This window comes from Pseudophryne corroboree, chromosome 6 (assembly GCF_028390025.1).
Source record: "Pseudophryne corroboree isolate aPseCor3 chromosome 6, aPseCor3.hap2, whole genome shotgun sequence".
Classification (NCBI taxonomy): domain Eukaryota; kingdom Metazoa; phylum Chordata; class Amphibia; order Anura; family Myobatrachidae; genus Pseudophryne; species Pseudophryne corroboree.
In genome coordinates, this window is record NC_086449.1 from 138,730,269 (window position 1) to 138,754,230 (window position 23,962).

A 23,962-nucleotide genomic window follows, 5' to 3' on the forward strand; every position below is an offset into this window, starting at 1 on the left:
GGCTGAGTGCTCCTCCCCGGAGGAAGTTACTGGGGACGCAGAGAAGGATTTGGGAGTGACACTGTCGGCACCGCCGACTGCTGATTGGGTGAATATGTTGAGTACATTGAATGCAAATGTGGCGTTATTGTCTAAGAGGCTGGATAAATCTGATTCTCAGACCCAAACGTGGAGAAAATCCATGGAGGACGCCTTATCCCAGGTACAGGCCCCCTCAGGGTCACAAAAGCGTTCATTTACCCAAATAGCTGATACGGATACCGACACGGACTCTGACTCCAGTGTCGACTATAGTGAGGCCAGTTTACATTCACAATTGGTTAAGAGTATTCAGTACATGATTGTGGCAATTAAAGATGTTTTACATATTTCTGAAGTACCTGCTGTTCCTGATACAAGGGTATGTTTGTATAAGGGAAAGAAACCTGAGGTGACGTTTCCCCCCTCTCATGAACTTAACGCTCTTTGTGAAAAGGCCTGGGAATCGCCTGATAAAAGGTGGCAGATTCCCAAGAGAATTCTAATGGCATATCCTTTCCCCCTCTGACGACAGGGAAAAGTGTGAGTCATCTCCCAATGTGGACAAGGCTCTGTCCCGGCTGTCCAAGAAGGTGGCGCTTCCGTCTCCCAATTCCAATAGGAATTCCTTTTCTTTTAAATTGTTTATATGAGATTTGTTAATAAATTGTTATTTCTTTTTACATAAAGCAAACCATCTTTTTATTAATTTGTTCAGCCAGCGCTGGTATACATTCTTTTTCATACTGTTGGGTTTTCTCTGAGAAACTGATCTTCCTCTTACCAGCTGCTGTTGGCTGCGCACTTGCATATTTAATATTTTGTGCTTCCGTCTCCCAACACTGCTGCCCTCAAGGATCCTGCGGATCGTAAGCAGGAAACGACATTAAAGGCCATTTATGTCACTACGGGTGCACTCCTCAGACCTGCCGTTGCGTCGGCTTGGGTGAGTAGTGCTATTGCTAAGTGGGCTGATAATTTGGCATCTGACATGGATACCCTGGATAGGGATAACATTCTTTTGACTCTCGGTTATAACAGGGACGTTGCAGCTTACCTAAAGGATGTGGCGAGGGATATTGGCCTCTTGGGATCAAGGGCCAATGCCATGGCAGTCTCGGCCAGGAGAGCGCTGTGGATTCATCAATGGAATGCTGATGCCGACTCCAAGAAAGCTATGGAAGCTCTCCCTTATAAAGGTAGTGTCTTGTTTGGTGACGACCTCGTTGACCTGGTGTCTACCGCTACAGCGGGTAAGTCATCTTTTCTTCCTTATGTTCCGGCACAACAGAAAAAGACACCCCATTATCAGATGCAGTCCTTTCGGCCTAATAAATACAAAAAAGGAAGAGGCTCGTCCTTCCTTGCTTCAAAAGGCAGAGGAAGGGGAAAAAGGTCGCCTGCTGTGTCAGGCTCCCGCCAAAAGTCCTCCCCGGCCTCTGCCAAGTCCACCGCATGACGCTGGGGCTCCCCTACGGGAGTCCGTGCTGGTGGGGGCGCATCTCCGACTCTTCAGTCAGGTCTGGTTTCACTCGGGGCTAGATCCTTGGGTGTTAGACATAGCGTCCCAAGGGTACAAACTGGAGTTTCAGGAGGTCCCCCCCCCCCCCCACCTACCGATTTTTCAAATCAGCCTTGCCAGTTTCTATCCCAGAAAGGGAAGTAGTGAGTGCTGCGATACAAAAGCTGTGTCAACAGAGTGTCATTGTCCCTATACCCCCGTCTCAACTGGGAGAAGGGTTTTATTCGAGCCTCTTTGTTGTACCAAAGTAGGACGGCTCGGTCAGACCGATCCTGAACCTAAAATGCCTCAATCTGTATTTGAAAACTTTCATATTCAAGATGGAATCTCTTCGAGCGGTGATCTCCAGTCTAGAAGGGGGGATTTTATGGCGTCAGTCGACATAAAAGATGCCTACCTACACGTCCCGATATATCCTCCACATCAGGCTTTCCTGAGATTTGCGGTGCAGGATCCTCATTACCAATTTCAGACGTTGCCGTTTGGTCTTTCCACGGCCCCGAGGGTCTTCACCAAGGTGATGGTGGAAATTATGGTACTCCTACGCAAGCAGGGTGTCACAATTATCCCGTACTTGGACAATCTCCTGATAAAGGCGAGATCGAAGGAGCAGTTGCTAAGAAATGTGGAACTCTCCCTGACGGTTCTGTAACATCATGGTTGGATTCTAAATTTGCCAAAGTCTCAGCTGATTCCGACAACTCGGCTGCCCTTCTTGGGCATGATCCTGGACACGGAACTGCGGAGAGTGTTTCTTCCGGCGGAAAAAGCTCTGGAAATCTAATGCATAGTCAAGGAGATTCTGAAACCGGCAAGAGTGTCGATTCATCAATGCACTCGAGTGCTAGGGAAGATGGTTGCGGCTTACGAAGCCATTCCGTTTGGCAGGTTTCATGCCCGGGTGTTTCAGTGGGACCTGCTGGACAAATGGTCCTGGTCTCACTTGCACATGCACCGGAAAATAAGTCTATCTTCCAGGACTAGAATTTCTCTCCTGTGGTGGCTGCAAAGTTCTCACCTCCTAGAGGGACGCAGGTTCGGGATCCAGGATTGGGTCCTGCTGACCGAGGCTGGGGAGCAGTCACGCAAGGAAGAAGTTTCCAGGGAAAATGGTCAAGCCAGGAAACTTGTCTCCACATAAACGTTCTGGAGTTAAGAGCCATTTACAACGGCCTTCTGCAAGCGGAACACCTTCTTTGAGGTCTAACTGTCCTGATTCAGTCGGACAACGTAACCGCGGTGGCGTACGTAAACCGCCAGGGCGGAACAAAGAGCAGAGCGGTGATGGTGGAGGCCACAAGAGTTCTACGCTGGGCGGAAAAACACGTGAGCGCTCTGTCAGCAGTCTTCCTTCCAGGCGTGGACATCTGGGAAGCAGACTTCCTCAGCAGACACGATCTCCATCCAGGAGAGTGGGCTCTTCATCAAGAGGTATTTGCAGAAGTGGCAAGGCGTTGGGGAATTCCTCAAATAGACATGATGGCGTCTCGCCTCAACAAGAAGCTTCCGAGGTATTGTTCCAGGTCAAGGGACCCCCAAGCTAGTGCAGTGGACGCCCTGGTAACTCCGTGGGTGTTTCAGTCGGTATATGTGCTCCCTCCACTTCCTCTCATTCCAAAAGTGTTGAGGATCATAAGAAGAACGCGGATTCCGGCAGTACTCGTCGTTCCAGATTGGCCATGGAGGGCCTGGCATCCGGATCTTCAGGAATTGCTCATAGAAGATCTGTGGCCACTTCCTCTCAGAGAGGACCTGTTACTGCAGGGGCCGTGCGTATTTCAAGACTTACCGCAGCTGCGTTTGACGGCGTGGAGGTTGAACGCCAAATCGTAGCTCGAAAGGATATTCCCGGGGAAGTCATCCCCACTCTCCTTAAGGCTAGAAAGGAGGTCACGGCGAAGCATTATCACCGTATTTGGAGGAAATGTGTGTCGTGGTGTGAAGCCAAGAAAGCTCCTATGGAGGAGTTTCAGCTGGGTCGTTTCCTCCATTTTTTGCAGGCAGGCGTGGATGCAGGCCTGAAATTGGGTTCCATCAAAGTGCAGATTTTGTCTTTATCTATTTTCTTTCAAAAAGAATTGGCCGCCCTTCCTGAAGTTCCTACTTTCGTGAAGGGAGTGCTGCATATCCATCCTCAGTTTGTGCCACCCGTGGGATCTTGACGTGGTGTTACAATTTGTCTCACTGGTTTGAACCTTTACGAAAGGTTGAGTTGAAATTTCTCACTTGGAAGGTGGTCATGCTTTTGGCCTTGGTGTCTGCCAGACAGGTGTCTGAATTGGCGGCTTTGTCTCACAAGAGCCCATATTTGATTTTCCATGAGGATAGAGCGGAATTGAGGACTCGTCAACAATTTCTGCCGAAGGTGGTGTCTTCGTTTCACATAAATCAACCTATTGTGGTGCCGGTGGCTACGGATGCCGTGACTGTGCCAAAGTCTCTCGATGTCGTAAGAGCTTTGAGAATTTGTCGCCAGAACGGCTCTTATTAGGAAAACGGAGGCTCTGTTTGTCCTGTACGCTTCCAACAAGATTGGAAATCCTGCTTCCAAGCAGACTATTGCACGCTGGATTTGTAATACGATTCGGCACGCTCATTCTACGGCTGGATTACTGTTGCCGAAGTCAGTGAAGGCCCATTCTACCAGGAAGGTGGGCTCATCTTGGGCGGCTGCCCGAGGGGTCTCGGCACTTCAACTTTGCCGAGCAGCTACGTGGTCGGGTTCAAACACTTTTGTTAAGTTCTATAAGTTTGATACCCTGGCTGATCAGGACCTCATGTTTGCTCAATCGGTGCTGCAGAGTCGTCCGCACTCTCCCGCCCGGTCTGGAGCTTTGGTATAGACCCCATGGTCCTTTTGGAGTCCCCAGCATCCTCTAGGACGTAAGAGAAAATAGGATTTTAATACCTACCGGTAAATCCTTTTCTCCTAGTCCGTAGAGGATGCTGGGCGCCCATCCCAGTGCGGACTGTTACTTGCAGTTGTTGTTTCGGTTACACGAAGTTTGTGTATCGGTTATGTTCAGCTTGTTGCTGTTTTTCGTTCATACTGTTATCTGGTATTCTTGCTGATCCAGTTGTACGGTGTGTTTTGTGGTGTAAGCTGGTATGTGTCTCACCCTTAGTGTAACAAAAATCCTTTTCATCGAAATGTCCGTCTCCCTGGGCACAGTTCCTATAACTGAGGTCTGGAGGAGGGGCATAGAGGGAGGAGCCAGTTCACACCCATTCAAAGTCTTATAGTGTGCCCATGTCTCCTGCGGATCCCGTCTATACCCCATGGTCCTTTTGGAGTCCCCAGCATCCTCTACGGACTAGGAGAAAATTATTTACCGGTAGGTATTAAAATCCTATTTTTTTTGGCCTCTTTCAGGGAGCGCATGTTACAGTTAATGCCCGGGCTGATGAGGATGTAGAGCCAGACTCTATCATGGAGAAGGTGGCCAAAGCTTCCGGAGCCAACTACAACTTCCATCAAGAGAGCAGAAGAGGCAATGATGCTCCACAAGGCCCTGTGGTGAGTGAGCCTTAGTGGTCAGAAAGATTGGATGGGCAGCCAGGAGAGATGTGGTGGGCTTCTAGATCTGTGAGTGAATGGGTGGGCAGCCAGGTGCTAGTTCTGCTAGAAAAGGGTCTGGGAAGCCAGGAACCAATGGATGTGGAACATGAAGCCATATGTTGGAAAGGATAGACGCGCACCTCCAGAACACATTGCTGATGGCGTGGACGACATGTGATCAAGGACTGATGGTGAGGGAGATGCAGATTGAGAGTCGGGGATCAATGATGAGAGTGAAGGCAATTGGATAGCCAAAGACATCGGGGAGCAGACAATTTATGGAAAATAAGATGGCCAGGAACATTGGTTAGGACGTGAGCAATAAAGACTGACCTTGTTATTCCCTTTCCAATGCAGGGCTCTGTTTACCAGAAAACCAACGCAATGTCCGAAATTAAACGTGTTGGAAAAGAAAACTTCTGGGCTAAGGCAGAGGTAAGAGCCATCATCTATAAGGGAGACAGTACCTACTGGCACAGTACTAATGCAGTCCTAGACTAACACTAAGTTTCTATCCACAGAAAGATGAGGAGGAACGCAGGCAGGAGGACCAGAGGAGGGCCAGCTTGGATAGGGAGCGACTGGAGAAAGAACGCAAAGAACGGGAAAAGAAAGAGGCAGAAGAGAGAGAAAGACGGTTTAAGGAGAGGTCAGGGGAGATAGATGCTCAGAGGTGAGTAGGGCTATAGATGAGACCATTGTTGGGTTACTCCAGCAGTCACTGTAACCTTGTGTTCTCTAATACTACACAGGAAGCTGCAACAAGAGTCTGAGAAAACACAGCGGGTGAGTTGATGGGAAATAGCAGCAATGGACATAGGGCACGTTAGATATACAATGAAATCTTTGGTGTGGGGACAGTAGGGGGCGCTGTACAGTTCTGCAAAGGTCCATTGACCTGGGTGTGGGGCCCAGTGTAGAGCCTGTATACCATATACCTATATATCAAGTTCCTGTAAATTCCAATCGAGACCTCGGCGTATGGACAGAATGACCCCACCCCCAATGTTTTTCATGCTGGAGGCATGCCCAGATCTCTGTTTTCACGGAATAGATGCCGTACCCTTGTGCGTGGCATTTATTCACCACCTTCTCTGCTAAATGGAGCAGCCGAGTGACATGGAGCCTCCCAACTCCCCACACACACACGCACCTCGGGACACTGTGGCTAGTTGTTGGCACAGCAGGACAGTGTCGGAAAAGCGTCACTGTCCCACAAATTCCAGATGGTTGGCAGGTATGAATGTAATGCTCTGCAGAGTTAGATGAGGATCAGACTGTGAGAGTAGAGGACATTGGATAGCTCTCTCATCATAACCTTGATTGCTTCTCCAGGATGCTGCTGCCCAGAAGTCTGTAAACCCACGAGAGATGTTCCTACAAAAAGAGCGGTCTCTCCCTAGTGCCACTCCAGTGAGTGCACAGCCTGGTGAGTATGAGCGGCAGCTCTTGCAGAGTGCGTGATGTTGTTCTGTAGCTTTGTCCTCACGTTATGTCTTCTGTTGCATCATTGTTCATGGAGTATGTCTTTTTCTGTCCCATGGCATCTTGTCTCCAGGGAGGCTGCGCAGTCCCTTCTTGCAGAAGTCAACCAGCCAGCCTGAGCCTGAGTCTCCTCCTCCTTCCCCTATAAATCGTGTTCAGGAACCCCCTGCATCCCCTGTGTACCGTGCCCATCAGACACCCCCAGATTCTCCTGTTCCCCCTGTATCTCATCCACCTCCAGCACCCACTGTCAATGTGAAAGGTACAAATAACCAATAGTAGTAACATCGGAGAAGGGAAATACTTTCATGTACTGTATGTAGCTGAAAAAATGAGCCTGTATTTCTGTGCAGAACAAGTCTCCGTCCCTCAGCATGACGAGGAGGAGGATTTATACCAGGAGCCACCAGAAGACCACAAAGTATATGAAGAACCTCCCCAGGTTAGTACCAGGGAGAGGTTTCTCCTCTGCAGCTTGTCACCAGACCCCGACAGTCAGCGTTCTCCTGCTTAGACTGTAGTGTGAGACACAGACTCATTGCGCGCTTTTTATCTGTTCAGCAGGAGGAGCCAGTCTACGAGACGGGACTGGAGGAGGACCGTGGGTTATGTGCGCGGGCGCTCTACGACTACCAAGCTGGTGAGTGAGTAGTGGGGAAATTAGGATTGGACCTGGTCAGATGGTACAAAGTAATCACTGCCTCTTTTTTTATTTCCAGTGAGTGTAGATTATTTATAGATTTCCTATTCCATTATCCTAAAAGATTCAAAAACTAGACAGAAAAGATAAGTCAATGATTGCTGCTTGTCTATGATAATGTGATGCACACAGACCATCATGAGATGTAGCCACTGAAATGCCGACGGTCGGAATCCCCACTTGGGTGGTGGTCCATGCAACCACCCGAGGGGGAATAGAACCCCGGGCCCGAAGTGTGGCGAGCAGATATGCTGCACTCAAGGCCGGGATCCCATCACTGGGGAAATCATACTGTTCCCGTAGGGCCTGACTCCTAGTTGTGCACAATTCTGCTCTGTGGATCTTGTGACTTCTAGCATCTGTGCATGTGTCAGAGCATGCATACACAACTCTGAGCAGCTATGGGCAGCTGCATCTGCACTTGTGGCTCAGTGAATGTGTGACTGGGCGGCAATGGAGGGTTCAGACATATAACTGTGTTGTTGGTGTGCAGCCGGAAATCCAGGCCTGTCCAGATGGCTCTCTTGCACCATTTTTAGGGCTGGTGCAAAGGTCTGCTAATGGTGATAATGGTTACTTCTAGGCATGCATTGATGGCGGCGGTGTGATCACATAGGGATGAATACAGACGCTTGGTAAAATTTCTGCCGACTGAATCAGGCCCATGGTGCAATAAATTATGGGGCAAGAAAAGCTGCTTAGGAGCTGTGGGACTAGTCTGCATGCAGAGGTGTAGCGTGGAGCCAACACACCCGGTGCACCTGCATGCTATGTGGCGTGAGCTATTACTTTTATACAATGGTTGCATTTATTTGGGAGAGCACATTTAACAAGCAGCAAACATGAAGATAAGGGCTCTAAGCCCACACGTAGTAGTACATATATGCTCACACCTTGTGTTAGTGACTTGAGAAATGTTTCAAAGCATATTACACGACTAGAGAGTGTGTGTGTGTGTGTGTGTGTGTGTGTGTGTGTGTGTGTGTGTGTGTGTGTGTGTGTGTGTGTGTGTGTGTGTAATATATATATTGATCTTCGAGTTATTACACTAAATCTTAAACCCATAAATTGGTTTTGTCAATATTTTTGCCCAATATTTTTGTCAACAATTGGGAGTTGTTGATCTATGAGCCTTGTCTGATGCACTTCCAGTTCTTTTCTCTTATTCCCTTTGGAGGGAAGCATAAATCTGTGCTGCACATCTTATTTCCTGAGTTGCCTCGGCATTCTGCAGTGCTGTCTTGGTGTAATGCAGAATCTAGTGGCCATAACCAGCAACTTGGAGCACGCAATCGTACAAACAGTATTGTGCAATTCTGACTGTCAGGGCTCCAACACCAGGTAAATGATCCCCAGCTGCAACTTCTTCACTTCCCAGTTTCTCATCTTCTTCTTTAATTTGTGTTCTGTTTCTGCAGAATGATCAGGTAGAAGAGTGCAGCACACTAAGGGGGAGATTTACTAAGCAGTGATAAGAGCGGAGAAGTGAGCCAGTGGAGAAGTGGTTGATGGGGCCAATCAGCAGCTCTGTATCATTTTATAGTATGCAAATTATAGATGTTATTTCAGTGCTGATTGGTTGCCATGGGCAACTTCTCCACTGGCCCACTTCTCCGCTCTTATCACTGCTTAGTAAATGTCTCCATTAGCCTGTTAGAGCACACATCTCATTTACTGGCTAACAAGAAATATAAGGCCATCTAATTCTGGGGGGCAACTCATCTGGTATCCATGTCTGCTTCTGTTCTTTGGGGGGTAATTCAGACCTGATCGCTAGGCTGCGTTTTCATACAGCCTGCGATCCGGTCTCGATTGCGCATGCGTATACACCGCAATGTGCTGGCGCGTTGGTCCGCAGCGACGGGATGTGCGAGAAAAGCGATTACAAGGTGACTGACAGGAAGAGGCCGTTTGTGGGTGGGAACGGACCGTTTTCAGGGAGTGTCCGGAGAAACGCATGAGGGGCCAGGCATTTGAAGGGAGGGTTTCTGACGTCGGCTCCGGCCCCGATCATCGCACTGGAAGAGTAAGTCCTGGGCTGTGCAGAGACTGCACAAACTTCTGTTTGTGCAGCTCTCTGCACATGCGATCGCACCCCTGCACAGCGATTTCCCCCTCCCCCTATAGGTGGCTAGCACCTGATCACAGGGATGCAAAAAACCGCACTCTAGCGATCAGGTCTGAATTACCCCCTTTATCTAGAACTTGGTGGTAGCATTAGCTATTTTATCTAAGATCCTTGACATATCATGTCCGCCCTTCTTTACTAGGAATGCTCTGTACCGTGAAAAGATAACTCATAAGATTCTACACGTTTACCTAGAAGATCCCTCTCCCTAATCACTCCTTGGGTTAGTAAAAGTGAGTGTTACATTTATGGTAACACATAGCATACATTGCCGCATCCTGGCAGCCACTTATAGGCATGCCTCCCATGTATATAAAAGTATGAGCATTCCTTAGACTAAGCTAAGTCTGCAGTACTTATCATTGAAGGCTGTGAGAAGTGAATCGCTCTAGCATAGTGACTGAGAGATGCTGATCTGATTTATTTTTTAGGAACCTGCTTATTACAGAGTAGCCTCTCGTTGTGTTCTCTGCTTACTGATTCTGTTCCATGAGCCCAGTATGGAAGACCTCAGAAATGTCATTGACGTCACTTTTGGGTGCCTGATCATGGTTTTCCAGAGCTGTTCCATTTAGAAGGCTGACATATTGGTTATTACTTCCTTACTTACCAGTAGTACTATTGATATGAGGAGCATGAGGAATCCTCCCTTAGAGAGAATGCTGATTGCGTAAGTAGGCTTTACTTTCCAATATAAGTAAGTGTTGTGTGGGTGCAGAGAGGTAGTCTTCTTGCAGTGAGATGCATGGGTCCTGGTGTCTGCACCATGGCAGCTGTGTTTGTGTGGTTAGCACAGTCCTGTCCACCTTGGCTCCTGGCGATATGACATGACTCTTTCCTTTATCTATGCTGCTTGTCTTTAGCCATGTAATTGCAAATCTAGGGCAGACAGAGGCACAGATTATGAAGATAACGATCTAATAAGTCATTCCATAAGTATCTTGTGTGTCTTGGTCCACTTTTATGATTTAACCACTTAACTGACGATTTTCTCTAACGTCCTAAGTGGATGCTGGGGACTCCGTCAGGACCATGGGGTTTAGCGGCTCCGCAGGAGACAGGGCACAATAATAAAAGCTTTAGGATCAGGTGGTGTGCACTGGCTCCTCCCCCTATGACCCTCCTCCAAGCCTCAGTTAGATCTTTGTGCCCGGCCGAGAAGGGTGCAATCTAGGTGGCTCTCCTGAGCTGCTTAGAATAAAAGTTTAAGTTAGGTTTTTTATTTTCAGTGAGTCCTGCTGGCAACAGGCTCACTGCTACGAGGGACTTAGGGGAGAGAAGTAAACTCACCTGCGTGCAGGATGGATTTGCTTCTTAGGCTACTGGACACCATTAGCTCCAGAGGGAGTCGGAACACAGGTCTCACCCTGGGGTTCGTCCCGGAGCCGTGCCGCCGACCCCCCTTGCAGATGCCGAAGTTGAAGAGGTCCAGAGGTCCAGAAACAGGCGGCAGAAGACTTTCAGTCTTCATAAGGTAGCGCACAGCACTGCAGCTGTGCGCCATTGTTGTCAGCACACTTCATACCAGCGGTCACTGAGGGTGCAGGGCGCTGGGGGGGGCGCCCTGGGCAGCAATGTATTATACCTTTTTTATGGCTAAAATACATCACATATAGCCCTTGAGGCTATATGGATGTATTTAACCCCTGCCAGATCTCACAAACTCCGGGAGAAGAGCCCGCCGTTTTAGGGGGCGGGGCCTATTCTCCTCAGCACACGGCGCCATTTTCCTGCTCAGCTCTGCTGTGAGGAAGGCTCCCAGGCTCTCCCCTGCACTGCACTACAGAAACAGGGTTAAAACAGAGAGGGGGGGCACTTATTTGGCGATATGATTACATATGTGAAAATGCTATAAGGGAAAACACTTGTATAAGGGGTTGTCCCTGTATAATTATAGCGTTTTTGGTGTGTGCTGGCAAACTCTCCCTCTGTCTCCCCAAAGGGCTAGTGGGGTCCTGTCCTCTATCAGAGCATTCCCTGTGTGTGTGCTGTGTGTCGGTACGTGTGTGTCGACATGTAGGAGGACGATGTTGGTGAGGAGGCGGAGCAAATTGCCTGTATTGGTGATGTCACTCTCTAGGGAGTCGACACCGGAATGGATGGCTTATTTAGGAATTACGTGATAATGTCAACACGATGCAAGGTCGGTTGACGACATGAGACGGCCGGCAAACAAATTAGTACCTGTCCAGGCGTCTCAGACACCGTCAGGGGCTTGTAAAAACGCCCATTTACCTCAGTTGGTCGACACAGACACGGACACTGACTTCAGTGTCGACGGTGAAGAAACAAACGTATTTTCCTTTAGGGCCACACGTTACATGTTAAGGGCAATGAAGGAGGTGTTACATATTTCTGATACTACAAGTACCACAAATAAGGGTATTATGTAGGGTGGGAATAATCTACTTGTAGTTTTTCCTGAATCAGATAAATTAAAGTGTGTGATGATACGTGGGTTTCCTCCGATAGAAAATTATTGGAGGTATACCCTTTCCCGCCAGAAGTGAGGGCGAGTTGGGAAACACACCTTAGGGTGGATAAGGCGCTCACACGCTTATAAAAACAAGTGGCGTTACCGTCTCCAGATACGGCCGCCCTCAAAGAGCCAGCTGATAGGAAGCTGAAAAATATCCTAAAAAGTATATACACACATACTGGTGTTATACTACGACCAGCAATCGCCTCAGCCTGGATGTGCAGCGCTGGGGGGGCTTGGTCGGATTTCCTGACTGAAAATATTGATACCCTTGACAGGAACAATATTTTATTGACTATAGAGCATTTTAAGGATGCATTTCTATATATGCGAGATGCGCAGAGGGATATTTGCATTCTGGCATCAAGAGTAGATGTGATGTCCATATCTGCCAGACGATGTTTATAGACACGACAGTGGTCAGGTGATGCAGATTCCAGACGGCACATGGAAGTATTGCCGTATAAAGGGGCGGTCCATCGGACCTGGTGGCCATGGCAACAGCTGGAAAATCCACTTTTGTTACCCCAAGTCACATCTCAGCAGAAAAGGACACAGTCTTTTCAGTCTCAGTCCTTTCGTACCCATAAAGGCAGGCGGGCAAAAGGCCAGTCATATCTGCCCAGGGTTAGAGGAAAGGGAAGAAGACTGCAGCAGGCAGCCCATTCCCAGGAACAGAAGTCCTCCACAGCTTCTGCCAAGTCCGCAGCATGACGCTGGGGCCATACAAGCGGACTCAGGTGCGGTGGGGGGTCATCTCAAGAGTTTCAGCACGCAGTGGGCTCACTCGCAAGTGGACTCCTGGATCCTACACGTAGTATCCCAGGTGTACATTGGAAATTCGAGACGTCTTCCCCTCACAAGTTCCTGAAGTCTGCTTTACCAACGTCTCCCTCCGACAGGGAGGCAGTATTGGAAAAAAATTCACAGGCTGTATTCCCAGCAGGTGATAATCAAAGTACCCCTCCTACAACAAGGGAAGGGGTATTATTCCACACTATATTGTGGTACTGAAGCCAAACGGCTCGGTGAGATCTAAAAGATTTGAACAATTACATACAAGGGTTCAAATCAAGATGGAGTCACTCAGAGCAGTGATAGCGAACCAGGACGATATGGTGTCACTGGATATCAGGGACGCTTACCTACATGTCCAAATTTTGCCCTTCTCACCAAGGGTATCTCAGGTTCGTGGTACAGAACTGTCACTATCAGTTCAGACGCTGCCGTTTGGATTGTCCACGGCACCCCGGGTCTTTACCATGGTAATGGCCGAAATGATGATTCTTCCTAAAAGAAATATGGACGCTTTCCTGATAAGGGCAAGGTCCAGAGAACAGTTGGCGGTCGGAGTAGCACTATCTCAAGTAGTTCTACGACAGCACGAGTGGATTCTAAATATTCCAAAATCGCAGCTTTTTCCGACGACACGTCTAATGTTCCTAGGAATGATTCTGGACACAGTCCAGAAAAGGATGTTTTCTCCCGGAGAAGAAGACCAGGGAGTTATCCGAGCTAGTCAGGAACCTCCTAAAACCAGGAAAAGTATCAGTGCATCATTGCACAAGGGTCCTGTGAAAAATGGTGGTTTCTTACAAAGCGATCCCATTCGGTAGATTTCACGCAAGAACCTTTCAGTGGAATCTGCTGGGAAAATGGTCCGGATCGCATCTTCAGATGCATCAGCGGACAACCCTGTCTCCAAGGACAAGGGTGTTTTCTTCTGCGGTGGCTGCAGAGTGCTCATCTATGAAAGGGCCGCAGATTCGACATTCAGGACTGGGTCCTGGTGACCACGGATGCCAGCCTGAGTGGCTGGGGAGCAGTCACACAAGGAAAAAATTTCCAGGGAGTGTGATCAAGTCTGGAGACTTCTCTCCACATAAATATACTGGAGCTAAGGGCAATTTACAAGGCTCTAAGCTTAGCAAGACCTCTGCTTCAAGGTCAGCCGGTATTGATCCAGTGGGACAACATCACGGCAGTCGCCCACGTAAACAGACAGGGCGGCACATGAAGCAGGAGGGAAATGGCAGAAACTGCAAGGATTCTTCGCTGGGCGAAAAATCATGTGATAACACTCTCAGCAGTGTTAATTCCGGGAGTGGAAAACTGGGAAGCAAACTTCCTCAGCAGGCATAACCTCCACCCGGGAGAGTGGGGACTTCAGCGGGAAGTCTTCCACATGATTGTAAACCGTTGGGAAAAACCAAAGGTGGACATGATGGCGTCCCGCCTGAACAAAAAACTAGACAAATATTGCGCCAGGTCAAGGGACCCTCAGGCAATAGCGGTGGACGCTCTGGTAACACTGTGCGTGTACCAGTCAGGGTATGTGTTCCCTCCTATGCATCTCATACCAAAAGTACTGAGAATCATAAGAAGGAGATGAGTAAGAACGATACTCGTGGTTCCGGATGGGTCAAGAAGGACTTGGTACCCGGAACTTCAAGAGATGCTCACGGAAGAACCGTGGCCTCTACCTTTAAGAAAGGACCTGCTCCAGCAGGGGCCTTGTCTGTTCCAAGACTTACTGCGGCTGCGTTTGACGGCATGGCAGTTGAACGCCGGATCCTGAAAGGGCATTCCAGATGAAGTCATCCCTACCCTGGTCGAAGCCAGGAAGGATGTAACCGCAAAACATTTTCACCGCATTTGGCGAAAATATGTTGCGTGGTGTGAGGCCAAGAAGGTCCCTACAGAGGAATTCCAACTGGGTCGTTTCCTACATTTCCTGAAAACAGGACTGTCTATGGGCCTAAAATTAGGGTCCATTAAGGTTCAAATTTCGACCCTGTCAAATTTCTTCCAGAAAGAACTGGCTTCAGTGCCTAAAGTTCAGACGTTTGTAAAAGGGGTACTGCATATACAGCCTCCTTTTGTGCCCCCAGTGGCACCTTGGGATCTCAATGTTGTTTTGAGTTTCCTAAAGTCACATTGGTGATCCACTCACCACTGTGGAATTAAAATATTTCACATGGAAGGTGAAGATTCTATTAGCCCTGGCTTCAGCCAGGCGTGTGTCAGAATAGGCGGCTTTATCATATAAAAGCCCTTACTTAATTTTTCATTCTGACAGGGCAGAATTGAGGACTCGTCCTCAATTTCTCCTTAAGGTGTTTTCTGTTTTTCACATGAACCAACCTATTGTGGTACCTGCGGCTACTAGGGACTTGGAGGACTCCAAGTTACTTGACGTTGTCAGGGCCCTGAAAATATATGTTTCCAGGACGACTGGAGTCAGAAAATCTGACTCGCTGTTTAGCCTGTATGCACCCAACAAGATGGGTGTTCCTGCTTCTAAGCAGACGATTGCTCGCTGGATTTGTAGTACAATTCAGCTTGCACATTCTGTGGCAGGCTTGCCACAGCCAAAATCAGTAAAAGCCCATTCCACAAGGAAGTGGGCTCATCTTGGGCGGCTGCCCGAGGGGTCTCGGCTTTACAACTTTGCCGAGCTGCTACTTGGTCAGGGGCACACCCTGACTGAGGAGGACCTGGAGTTATCTCATTCGGTGCTGCAGAGTCATCCGCACTCTCCCGCCCGTTTGGGAGCTTTGGTATAATCCCCATGGTCCTGACGGAGTCCCCAGCATCCACTTAGGACGTTAGAGAAAATAAGAATTTACTTACCGATAATTCTATTTCTCGTAGTCCGTAGTGGATGCTGGGCGCCCATCCCAAGTGCGGATTGTCTGCAATACTTGTACATAGTTATTGTTACAAAAATCGGGTTATTCTTGTTGTGAGCCATCTTTTCAGAGGCTCCTTCGTTGTTATCATACTGTTAACTGGGTTCAGATCACAGGTTGTACGGTGTGATTGGTGTGGCTGGTATGAGTCTTACCCGGGATTCAATATCCTTCCTTATTATGCACGCTCGTCCGGGCACAGTATCCTAACTGAGGCTTGGAGGAGGGTCATAGGGGGAGGAGCCAGTGCACACCACCTGATCCTAAAGCTTTTATTATTGTGCCCTGTCTCCTGCGGAGCCGCTAAACCCCATGGTCCTGACGGAGTCCCCAGCATCCACTACGGACTACGAGAAATAGAATTATCGGTAAGTAAATTCTTATTTTTACCTTCAAAAGCGTTAACATTGTTTTATAAAATGTATTTTATTTAATAAAGTTGAAAAAGTATTTTTTTTTATATTTAAACATTTTATATTATACACATCTGCAGAACGGATCTCCTCGTCAAAAACGGGGGGACAGGGTGGGACGGCGCAGTTTCATGAAATCTGACCATGCCAGTTAAGTGGTTGGCCTCAGTTTATTTTTTGCCCATGCTGGAGCCCGTGTCTCTTGTCGCATCTCCTTGCCATCCCCTTTATCTATATCTTCCCTGCCATCCCCCTTTGCTTCATATGCTCCCGTTCCTTCTCTCAGTGCAGACAAATTTATGATTTATTTTTAAAATCATAATCTTGTCCATTTCAGTAATTATCCTTGTGTATGTGGGTATGTTTGTAACACACTTTAAACTCCTACATCCTGTGACAGTCTGTGCTAACTTCAGTTAACTAGGGCATATGAAATTGGGCTGTTGGCCTTTACAGGTCAGGTCACACAGGGAGAAAGATAAAGAATAAGCGCAGCTGATACCTCCAATGGGGCACAGGGCTCTACAGAGGCAATTCCTGGATGTGGGCATAACAACTATTCTCTCAACACACAGTGACTCCATGATTTGTGCAATGTAAATAACAGTATAACCTGTAATAGTACTTATTTCCACGCCTAGGCAATCAACAAAATTAAATTACCCGTGCTGCAAGTATGGTAAAATTATTTCTGCTAAACAGAATAAAGCATTTAGTCAACGTGGAAAACCAAAAAACATCTTGAAAATTCTTTGCATAGGGGTGTATTCAATACGACCTATTCAATAGGGGCACATTTTTTCCGACAAGTCGAAAAGCAGGTGGATCGGCGGAATACCCGCTGATCTACCTGCTGCTGTCGGAAACGGGGCCAAATCCGACAGGTTTTGGCTCCCTTTCTGACAAACTCAATCCGACTTGAAAACAAGTCAGATTGAGGTGAGACAGGGAGCGGTGCGGCAGGCTACGGGGATGAGTCATACCTGTGGTGCCTCCCCCGCCGCCAAAGATATCACTCCCGCTGCCAGCACCGGCCGCCGCTGAAAGCTCCCCCGCTGGCCGCCTCACACTGCTCCCCCGCTGGCCGCCTCACGATGCTCCCCCAGCTGCTGCTGTCAGCGCACCCGGCAGCTGCAGCGACAGGACACAGGGAACGGCCAAATCCGACAGTCTGATTTAGCCGCTCTTTGAATAGGGGTTGTCTGGTCCATTCCGACAACTGCATGTCGGAATGGATCCGACTCTTATTGAATATACCCCTAAGTCAGTCCGACTTTAAAGAAAGTCGGATTGTCATTGTCGGGAACGAGCCAAACCTGTCGGGTTTGGCCCGGCTTTGAATACTGACCTGTTGGATTCTTTCCGTTGGAAAGGATCTGATAGGTATTGAATACACCCCTTAGTGTCAGATGCTTTAGGTTTGAATGCTCAGGATGGAGACAAGAGCTGTCTTGAGACATTAAAAAAACCCAGTGAGAATATTTTCTCTTACTTAGTATGGTGTGAGTGGGTTTTTCTAATTTACCACATGGTCCAGCCATTTTTTCATCCCACTTCTAACACCAAATATTAGTCATAAAAATATCTTATTGGAGGAAATTTTCTCTTTTTGGTGTAAATTAAATATAATTGCTTTGTACCATAAAGAATGAATTCATTAAAGAAAGCACAAACATTGAGGAAATGCTCTTAGTTATTAAAAACAATCATTTTCATAACAGAAGTACAAAAGCAGAAGTAACAAATCCATACATGGTAGCAGAGTTCCTTACATATGAAGCAATATTTCAAAATCTATGAACACAAAGTAAAATATGAAGTCTGTTACCATATAAAACAGCATTTGGTCCATTTTGATCTATAAGATTACATATTAAATCATAAATTTAGAAAATGGATTATCGGCACATCACAGAAAACAGATTACCCACAGGTTTTAAAACTGCAAATATTTTTTTAAATATTGTATTTTACAGTTATGCAGTCTATCATAGATTAGTGCACCATCTCCTCATGGCAACAGCAAATAATGCAATTCAGCACATTACTTCATGAAGTATTTTATTAAAATAAAAACTGATCTTGTGGAGGGTAAACGGCTCTGGGATTTGCTTAGCAACCATTAGTGGTAAAAAGAACCCATGGAATCTAATGGTTGGAAGTCACCCAGCACTGGAACGGTAGTCACATTATTGTCCAATCTAAATAGACAAGACTCTATCCTCCACCAAGCAAACCTCAAACTACTATGTTTTTTAAGAGACGTCACTAACAAAATAGGGCACTAAATTACCATGGTGACTGAACAGATTTCTAAGTAATCTCATGATTATTTTGTCATTTTCTATAGTAAACCTAAAATATATTGGACTTCAGTATAAAAACAATACCATTTGCAAGTTTTGGGCAGAATTCAATTATTTTCACCCACTTGCACAACTGTTCTGTTTCTGGGAGTGGTATAATCATTTCAGCTCGCTACCCCCGGGGTAGCAAGGACGCCCAACTTTCACGCAGCTAAACCTGATTACTCTGGGCACAATTATGCGCGATAATAGAGATCACTTTTTGAAAGGAGATTGGCGTGATATATCATTTGAATACCGCCCTTTGTGTCTTACTTATTTTATACAGGGTGAGGCAAAAAACCCTCCCAGATTTCAAAGGTTCACAAAGAAGGCATTTTGACAGAGTAAGAATTAGACCGTTCTCTGGTCACCTCACATACAGCTGTGACCTTACACAGAGACAGATTTAGAGGGCTGGCCGCCCCTAGGCACAACATTATTGGCAGTCGCTCCCCCACCAGCACAACATGGCAGCAAGAGAGTGAGAGGGGGAGAGAGGAAGAGAAGAGAGCGACAGACAGTCCAACGGATATGTTAAACAGAGGGGTATACAGTGTATTGTTTATAGGAGGATTTAATGAGAATGGAAATAAAATGAAGTAAAAATGCACTGCCACTTACCAGACTCTGGTGCAGGCTGCTGAATCAGTATCAGTCTGATTGATGTGGCGGCTGTCTGTCTCATGGGTGTCTGCAGGGAGTGGACAGTGCTTGCAGCTTGTTGTGCGGTGATCCCTGCAAACTGCCCGGCGGTTCCACATGCAAATAAATCATGCTTGTCGCCAGGCTGCTTGTTCCGACTTCCCACTTCTCTTACGGACCGTGGGCGAAGGGTGCGTAATGACGTTGAACGTCATTCATATGCGCACGGACAGGACCAGGTGACGAGGGTAACTGATGGGGGAGGTGACAGGAGTTGGGTGTCCAGCTGCGCTTTATCGTTATTTTCTCTTACGTCCTAGAGGATGCTGGGGACTCCGTAAGGACCATGGGGATAGACGGGCTCCGCAGGAGACATGGGCACTTTAAGAAAGACTTTAGGTCTGGGTGTGCACTGGCTCCTCCCTCTATGCCCCTCCTCCAGACCTCAGTTTGATACTGTGCCCAGTGGAGACTGGGTGCTTTTCAGAGAGCTCTCCTGAGCTTTCTGACAGAAAGTATATTTGTTAGGTTTTTTATTTTCAGGGAGCCTGCTGGCAACAGACTCCCTGCATCGAGGGACTGAGGGGAGAGAAGCAGACCTACTTCTGTGAGTTTCAAGGCCCTGCTTCTTAGGCTACTGGACACCATTAGCTCCAGAGGGAGTCAGAACACAGGTCTCACCCTGGAGTTCGTCCCATAGCCGCGCCGCCGTCCTCCTCACAGAGCCGCGCCGCCGTCCTCCTCACAGAGCCGGAAGATAGAAGCCGGGTGTGTATGAGAAGAAAAGAAGACTTCAGAGGCGGCAGAAGACTTCATGATCTTCACTGAGGTAACGCACAGCGGTGAAGCTGTGCGCCATTGCTCCAATACACCTCACACACGGCAGTCACTGTAAGGGTGCAGGGTGCAGGGGGGGCGCCCTGGGCAGCATATAAACCTCTTTTCTGGCAAAAATAGTATATATACAGCTGGCCACTGTGTGTGTGTGTGTGTGTGTGTGTGTGTGTGTGTGTATATATATATATATAAGAGCCCCCGCCAGTTTCCAGTATATTTGAGCGGGACAGAAGCCCGCCGCCGAGGGGGCGGGGCTTCTCCCTCAGCACTCACCAGCGCCATTTTCTCCACAGCACAGCTGAGAGGAAGCTCCCCGGACTCTCCCCTGCTTATACCACGGTTAAAGAGGGTTTTAAAGAAGGGGGGGGGGGGGGGGCACATAATTAGGCGCATATATACATTTATACACAGCGCTACTGGGTAAACATATGTTTATTGTGTTTTTTCCTGGGTCATATAGCGTTGGGGTGTGTGCTGGCATACTCTCTCTCTGTCCCTCCAAAGGGCCTTGTGGGGGAACTGTCTTCAGATAAGATAATTCCCTGAGTGTGTGGTGTGTCGGTACGCGTGTGTCGATATGTCTGAGGTAAAAGGCTCTCCTAGGGAGGAGGGGGAACAAATGAATGTGGTGTCTCCGTCGACAACGACGACACCTGACTGGATGGATATATAGAATGTTTTAAGCGCTAATGTAAATTTATTGCACAAAAGATGAGAAGGAACAGCCAGGGAGTCAACCCATGTCTGTCCCTATGTCGCAGGGGCCTTCAGGGTCTCAAAAGCGCCCACTATCCCAAAATAATAGTCACAGATACCGACACGGATTCTGACTCCAGTGTCGACTACGATGATGCAAAGTTACAGCCAAAATTGGCTAAAAGTATTCAATATATGATTATTGTAATAAAAGATGATTTGCATATCAAAACCCCTGTCCCTGACACGAGGGTACACATGTATAGGGTAAAGAAACCTGAGGTAAACTTTCCCCCATCTCATGAACGAGTTATTGAAAAGGCTTGGAAATCTCCAGACCAGAAACTGCAGATTCCCAAAAATGGATTCTTAGGACGTATCCTTTCCCGACTAAGGACAGGATACGGTAAGAATCTTCCCCAAGAGGGAAAAAAGCTTGGACATGCTTATGCAAAAAATGTAGCGCAGACAGCAGGCTACCTGGAAGTCCATTTACACAATCTAGTACCTTACTCAACCCGGCGTTAGTGTCGGCTTGGGTTTGTAGCGATGTAGCAGCAAGGATAGGTACCTTATCGACGGAAATTAATACCCTGGATAAGGATACCGGTTTATAGACCCTGGGTCATATTAAAGATGCTGTCTTATATATGGGAAATGCTCAAAGAGACATTGGCCTACTGAGTTCTAGAAATCACCGCTATGTCGATTTCTGCTAGACGAGTCCTATGGACCCGGCAATGGACAGAAGGCATATGGAGGTTTTACCTTACAAGGGTGAGGAATTGGTTGGGGAAGGTCTCTCGGACCTGGTCTCCACAACTATTGCAACTAAATAAAATTTTTGCCATGTATTTCCTCACAGCCTAAGAAAGCACCACATTAACACATGCGGTCCTTTCGGTTATATAAAAACAAGAGAGTACGAAGATAGTCTTTTCTTGCCAGAGGTAAGGTCAGGGAAAACAAGCTGCCAACCACAGCTAGTTCCCAGGAGCAGAAGTCCTCCCCGGCCTCTATAAAATCCACAGCGTGATGCAGGAACTCCGCTGAGGGAGTCCGCCCCAGGTGGGGCACGTCTTCGACTTGTCAGCCACATCTGGGTTCACTCACAGGTGGATCCCGGGGCAATAGAAATTATTTCCCAGGGTTACAAGCTGGAATTCGAACAAGTGTCTCCTCGCCGGATTTTCAAATCGGCCTTAACAGCTTCTCCCCCAGAAAGGGAGCTACTGTTAAATGCAATTCACAAAGTGTATCATCAACAAGTGGTGGTCAAAGTTCCCCTACCTCTACATGAGAAAGGGGAGTAAATCAACCCTGTTAGTAGTCCCGAAACCGGACGGTTCGGTCAGACCCATTTTACATTTAAAATCCTTGAACCTATACTTAAAAAGGTTCAAGTTCAAGGTGCAATCGCTCAGAGCGGTCATCGCCACCCTAGAAAGGGGGAGATTTTATGGTATCCCTTGACATAAAGGATGCATACCTTCATGTTCCCATATATCCACCTCATCAGGCGTACCTAAGAATTGCAGTACAGGTTATCATTACCAGGGCTTTCCACCAAGGATTTTCACCAAGGTAATGGCGGAAATGATGGTGCTCCTGCGCAAGCAGGATGTCGCAATTATCCCGTACTTGGACGATCTCCTCATAAAAGCGAGATCAAGAAAGCAGTCACTAAACAGCGTATCACTTTCACTGAAGGTGTTACAGCAACATAGCTGTTTTCTTAATATCCCGAAGTCGCAGTTGGTTCCTACAACTGGTCTGACCTTCTTGGGCATGATTCTGGATACGGTCCAGAAAAGGGTTTATCTTCAGATAGAAAAGGCTCAGGAACTCATGACTCTGGTCAGGAACCTATTGAAGCCAAAACAGGTGCATTACTGCACTCGAGTCCTGGAAAAGATGGTGGCGTCATACAAAGCCTTCCAATGGGACCTACTGGCAAGTGGTCCGAATCACATCTACAGATTCACCATTTGATCGCCCTGTCCCCCAGGGCCAGGGTATCTCTCCTGTGATGGTGTTCACCTTCTAGAGGACCGCAGGTTTGGCATTCAGGACTGGATTCTGGTGACCACAGACGCGAGCTTCCGAGGTTGGGGAGCAGTCACACAGGGGAGAAACTTCCAGGGTCTTGGGTCAAGTCAAGGGACTTGTCTTCACATCAACATCCTGGAGCTGAGGGCCATATACAACGCCCTTCGTCAAGCGGAGACCTTGCTTCGCGACTTACCAGTTCTGATCCAATCAGACAACATCACCGCAGTGGCTCATGTAAACCGCCAGGACGGCACAAGGAGCAGAGTGGCAAGAAGCCACCAGGATTCTTTGCTGGGCAAAAAATCATGTAAGCGCACTGTTAGCAGTGTTCATTCCAGGAGTGGACAACTGGGAAGCAGACTTCCTCAGCAGACACGACCTGCATCCAGGAGTGAGGACTTCATCAGGAGGTCTCCACACAGATTGCAAGTCAGTGGGGACTGGCCCAAATAGACATGAGGACGTCCCGCCTCAACAAAAAGCTGAAAAGGTATTGCGCCAGGTCAGTAGACCCTCAGACGGTAGCTGTGGACGCCCTAGTGACACCGTGGGTGTTCCAGTCGGTCTAGGTGTTTCCTCCTCTTCCTCTCATCCCAAAGGTGTTGAGAATAATAGGAAAAAGAGGAGTACACAATTCTCATTGTTCTAGATTGGCCATGAAGGGCCTGATATCCGGATCTGCAGCAGATGCTCACAGAAGATCAGTGGCATCTTCCTCTAAGACAGGACCTGTTGCAACAGGGGCCCTGTCTGTTCCAAGTCTTACCGCGGCTGCGTTTGACGGCATGGCGGTTGAACGCCGGATCCTAGCGGAAAAGGGCATTCCGGATGAGGTCATTCCTACGCTGATAAAGGCTAGGAAAGACGTGACAACTAAACATTATCACCGTATATGGTGAAAATATGTTTCTTGGTGTGAGGCCAGGAATGCTCCTACGGAAGAATTTCATCTGGGCCGTTGTCCTTCACTTCCTACAAACTGGAGTGAATTTGGGCCTAGAATTAGGCTCCATTAAGGTTCAGATTTCGGCCTTATCCATTTTCTTTCAAAAAGAATTGGCTTCTCTCCCAGAAGTACAGACTTTTGTGAAGGGAGTGCTGCATATTCAGCCTCCTTTTGTACCTCCGGTGGCGCATTGGGACCTTAACGTGGTGTTGAGTTTCCTTAAGTCGCACTGTTTTGAACCACTTAAAATGGTGGAGTGAAAATATCTCACTTGAAAGGTGGTCATGTGGTTAGCCTTGGCTTCGGCTAGGCGAGTGTCGGAATTGGCGGCTTTGTCTCATAAAAGTCCCTATCTGGTTTTCCATATGGATAGAGCGGAATTGCGGACCCGTCCTCAATTCGTGCCTACGGTGGTGTCATCTTTTTATATGAACCAACCTATTGT

The 23,962-nt window shown here is 47.8% G+C and overlaps 1 protein-coding gene across 4 annotated transcripts in view; it reads left to right on the forward strand.

Annotated features, from left to right (window-relative positions):
* The window catches only part of DBNL (drebrin like), a 54,503-nt gene that overhangs the window by 24,968 nt on the left and 5,573 nt on the right, over positions 1–23,962 (forward strand). Inside the window, exons 5-12 of one of the 4 annotated variants that reach the window (XM_063931898.1) lie at positions 4,914–5,057; positions 5,457–5,534; positions 5,621–5,772; positions 5,852–5,885; positions 6,435–6,528; positions 6,658–6,846; positions 6,938–7,026; positions 7,149–7,224. In XM_063931898.1, coding sequence (XP_063787968.1) covers positions 4,914–5,057; positions 5,457–5,534; positions 5,621–5,772; positions 5,852–5,885; positions 6,435–6,528; positions 6,658–6,846; positions 6,938–7,026; positions 7,149–7,224 — 856 coding nt within the window. Of the gene's footprint in view, positions 1–4,913; positions 5,058–5,456; positions 5,535–5,620; positions 5,773–5,851; positions 5,886–6,434; positions 6,529–6,657; positions 6,847–6,937; positions 7,027–7,145; positions 7,225–23,962 lie in introns of all 4 variants that reach the window. The other 3 variants (XM_063931897.1, XM_063931900.1, XM_063931899.1) reach the window with 3 other exon arrangements.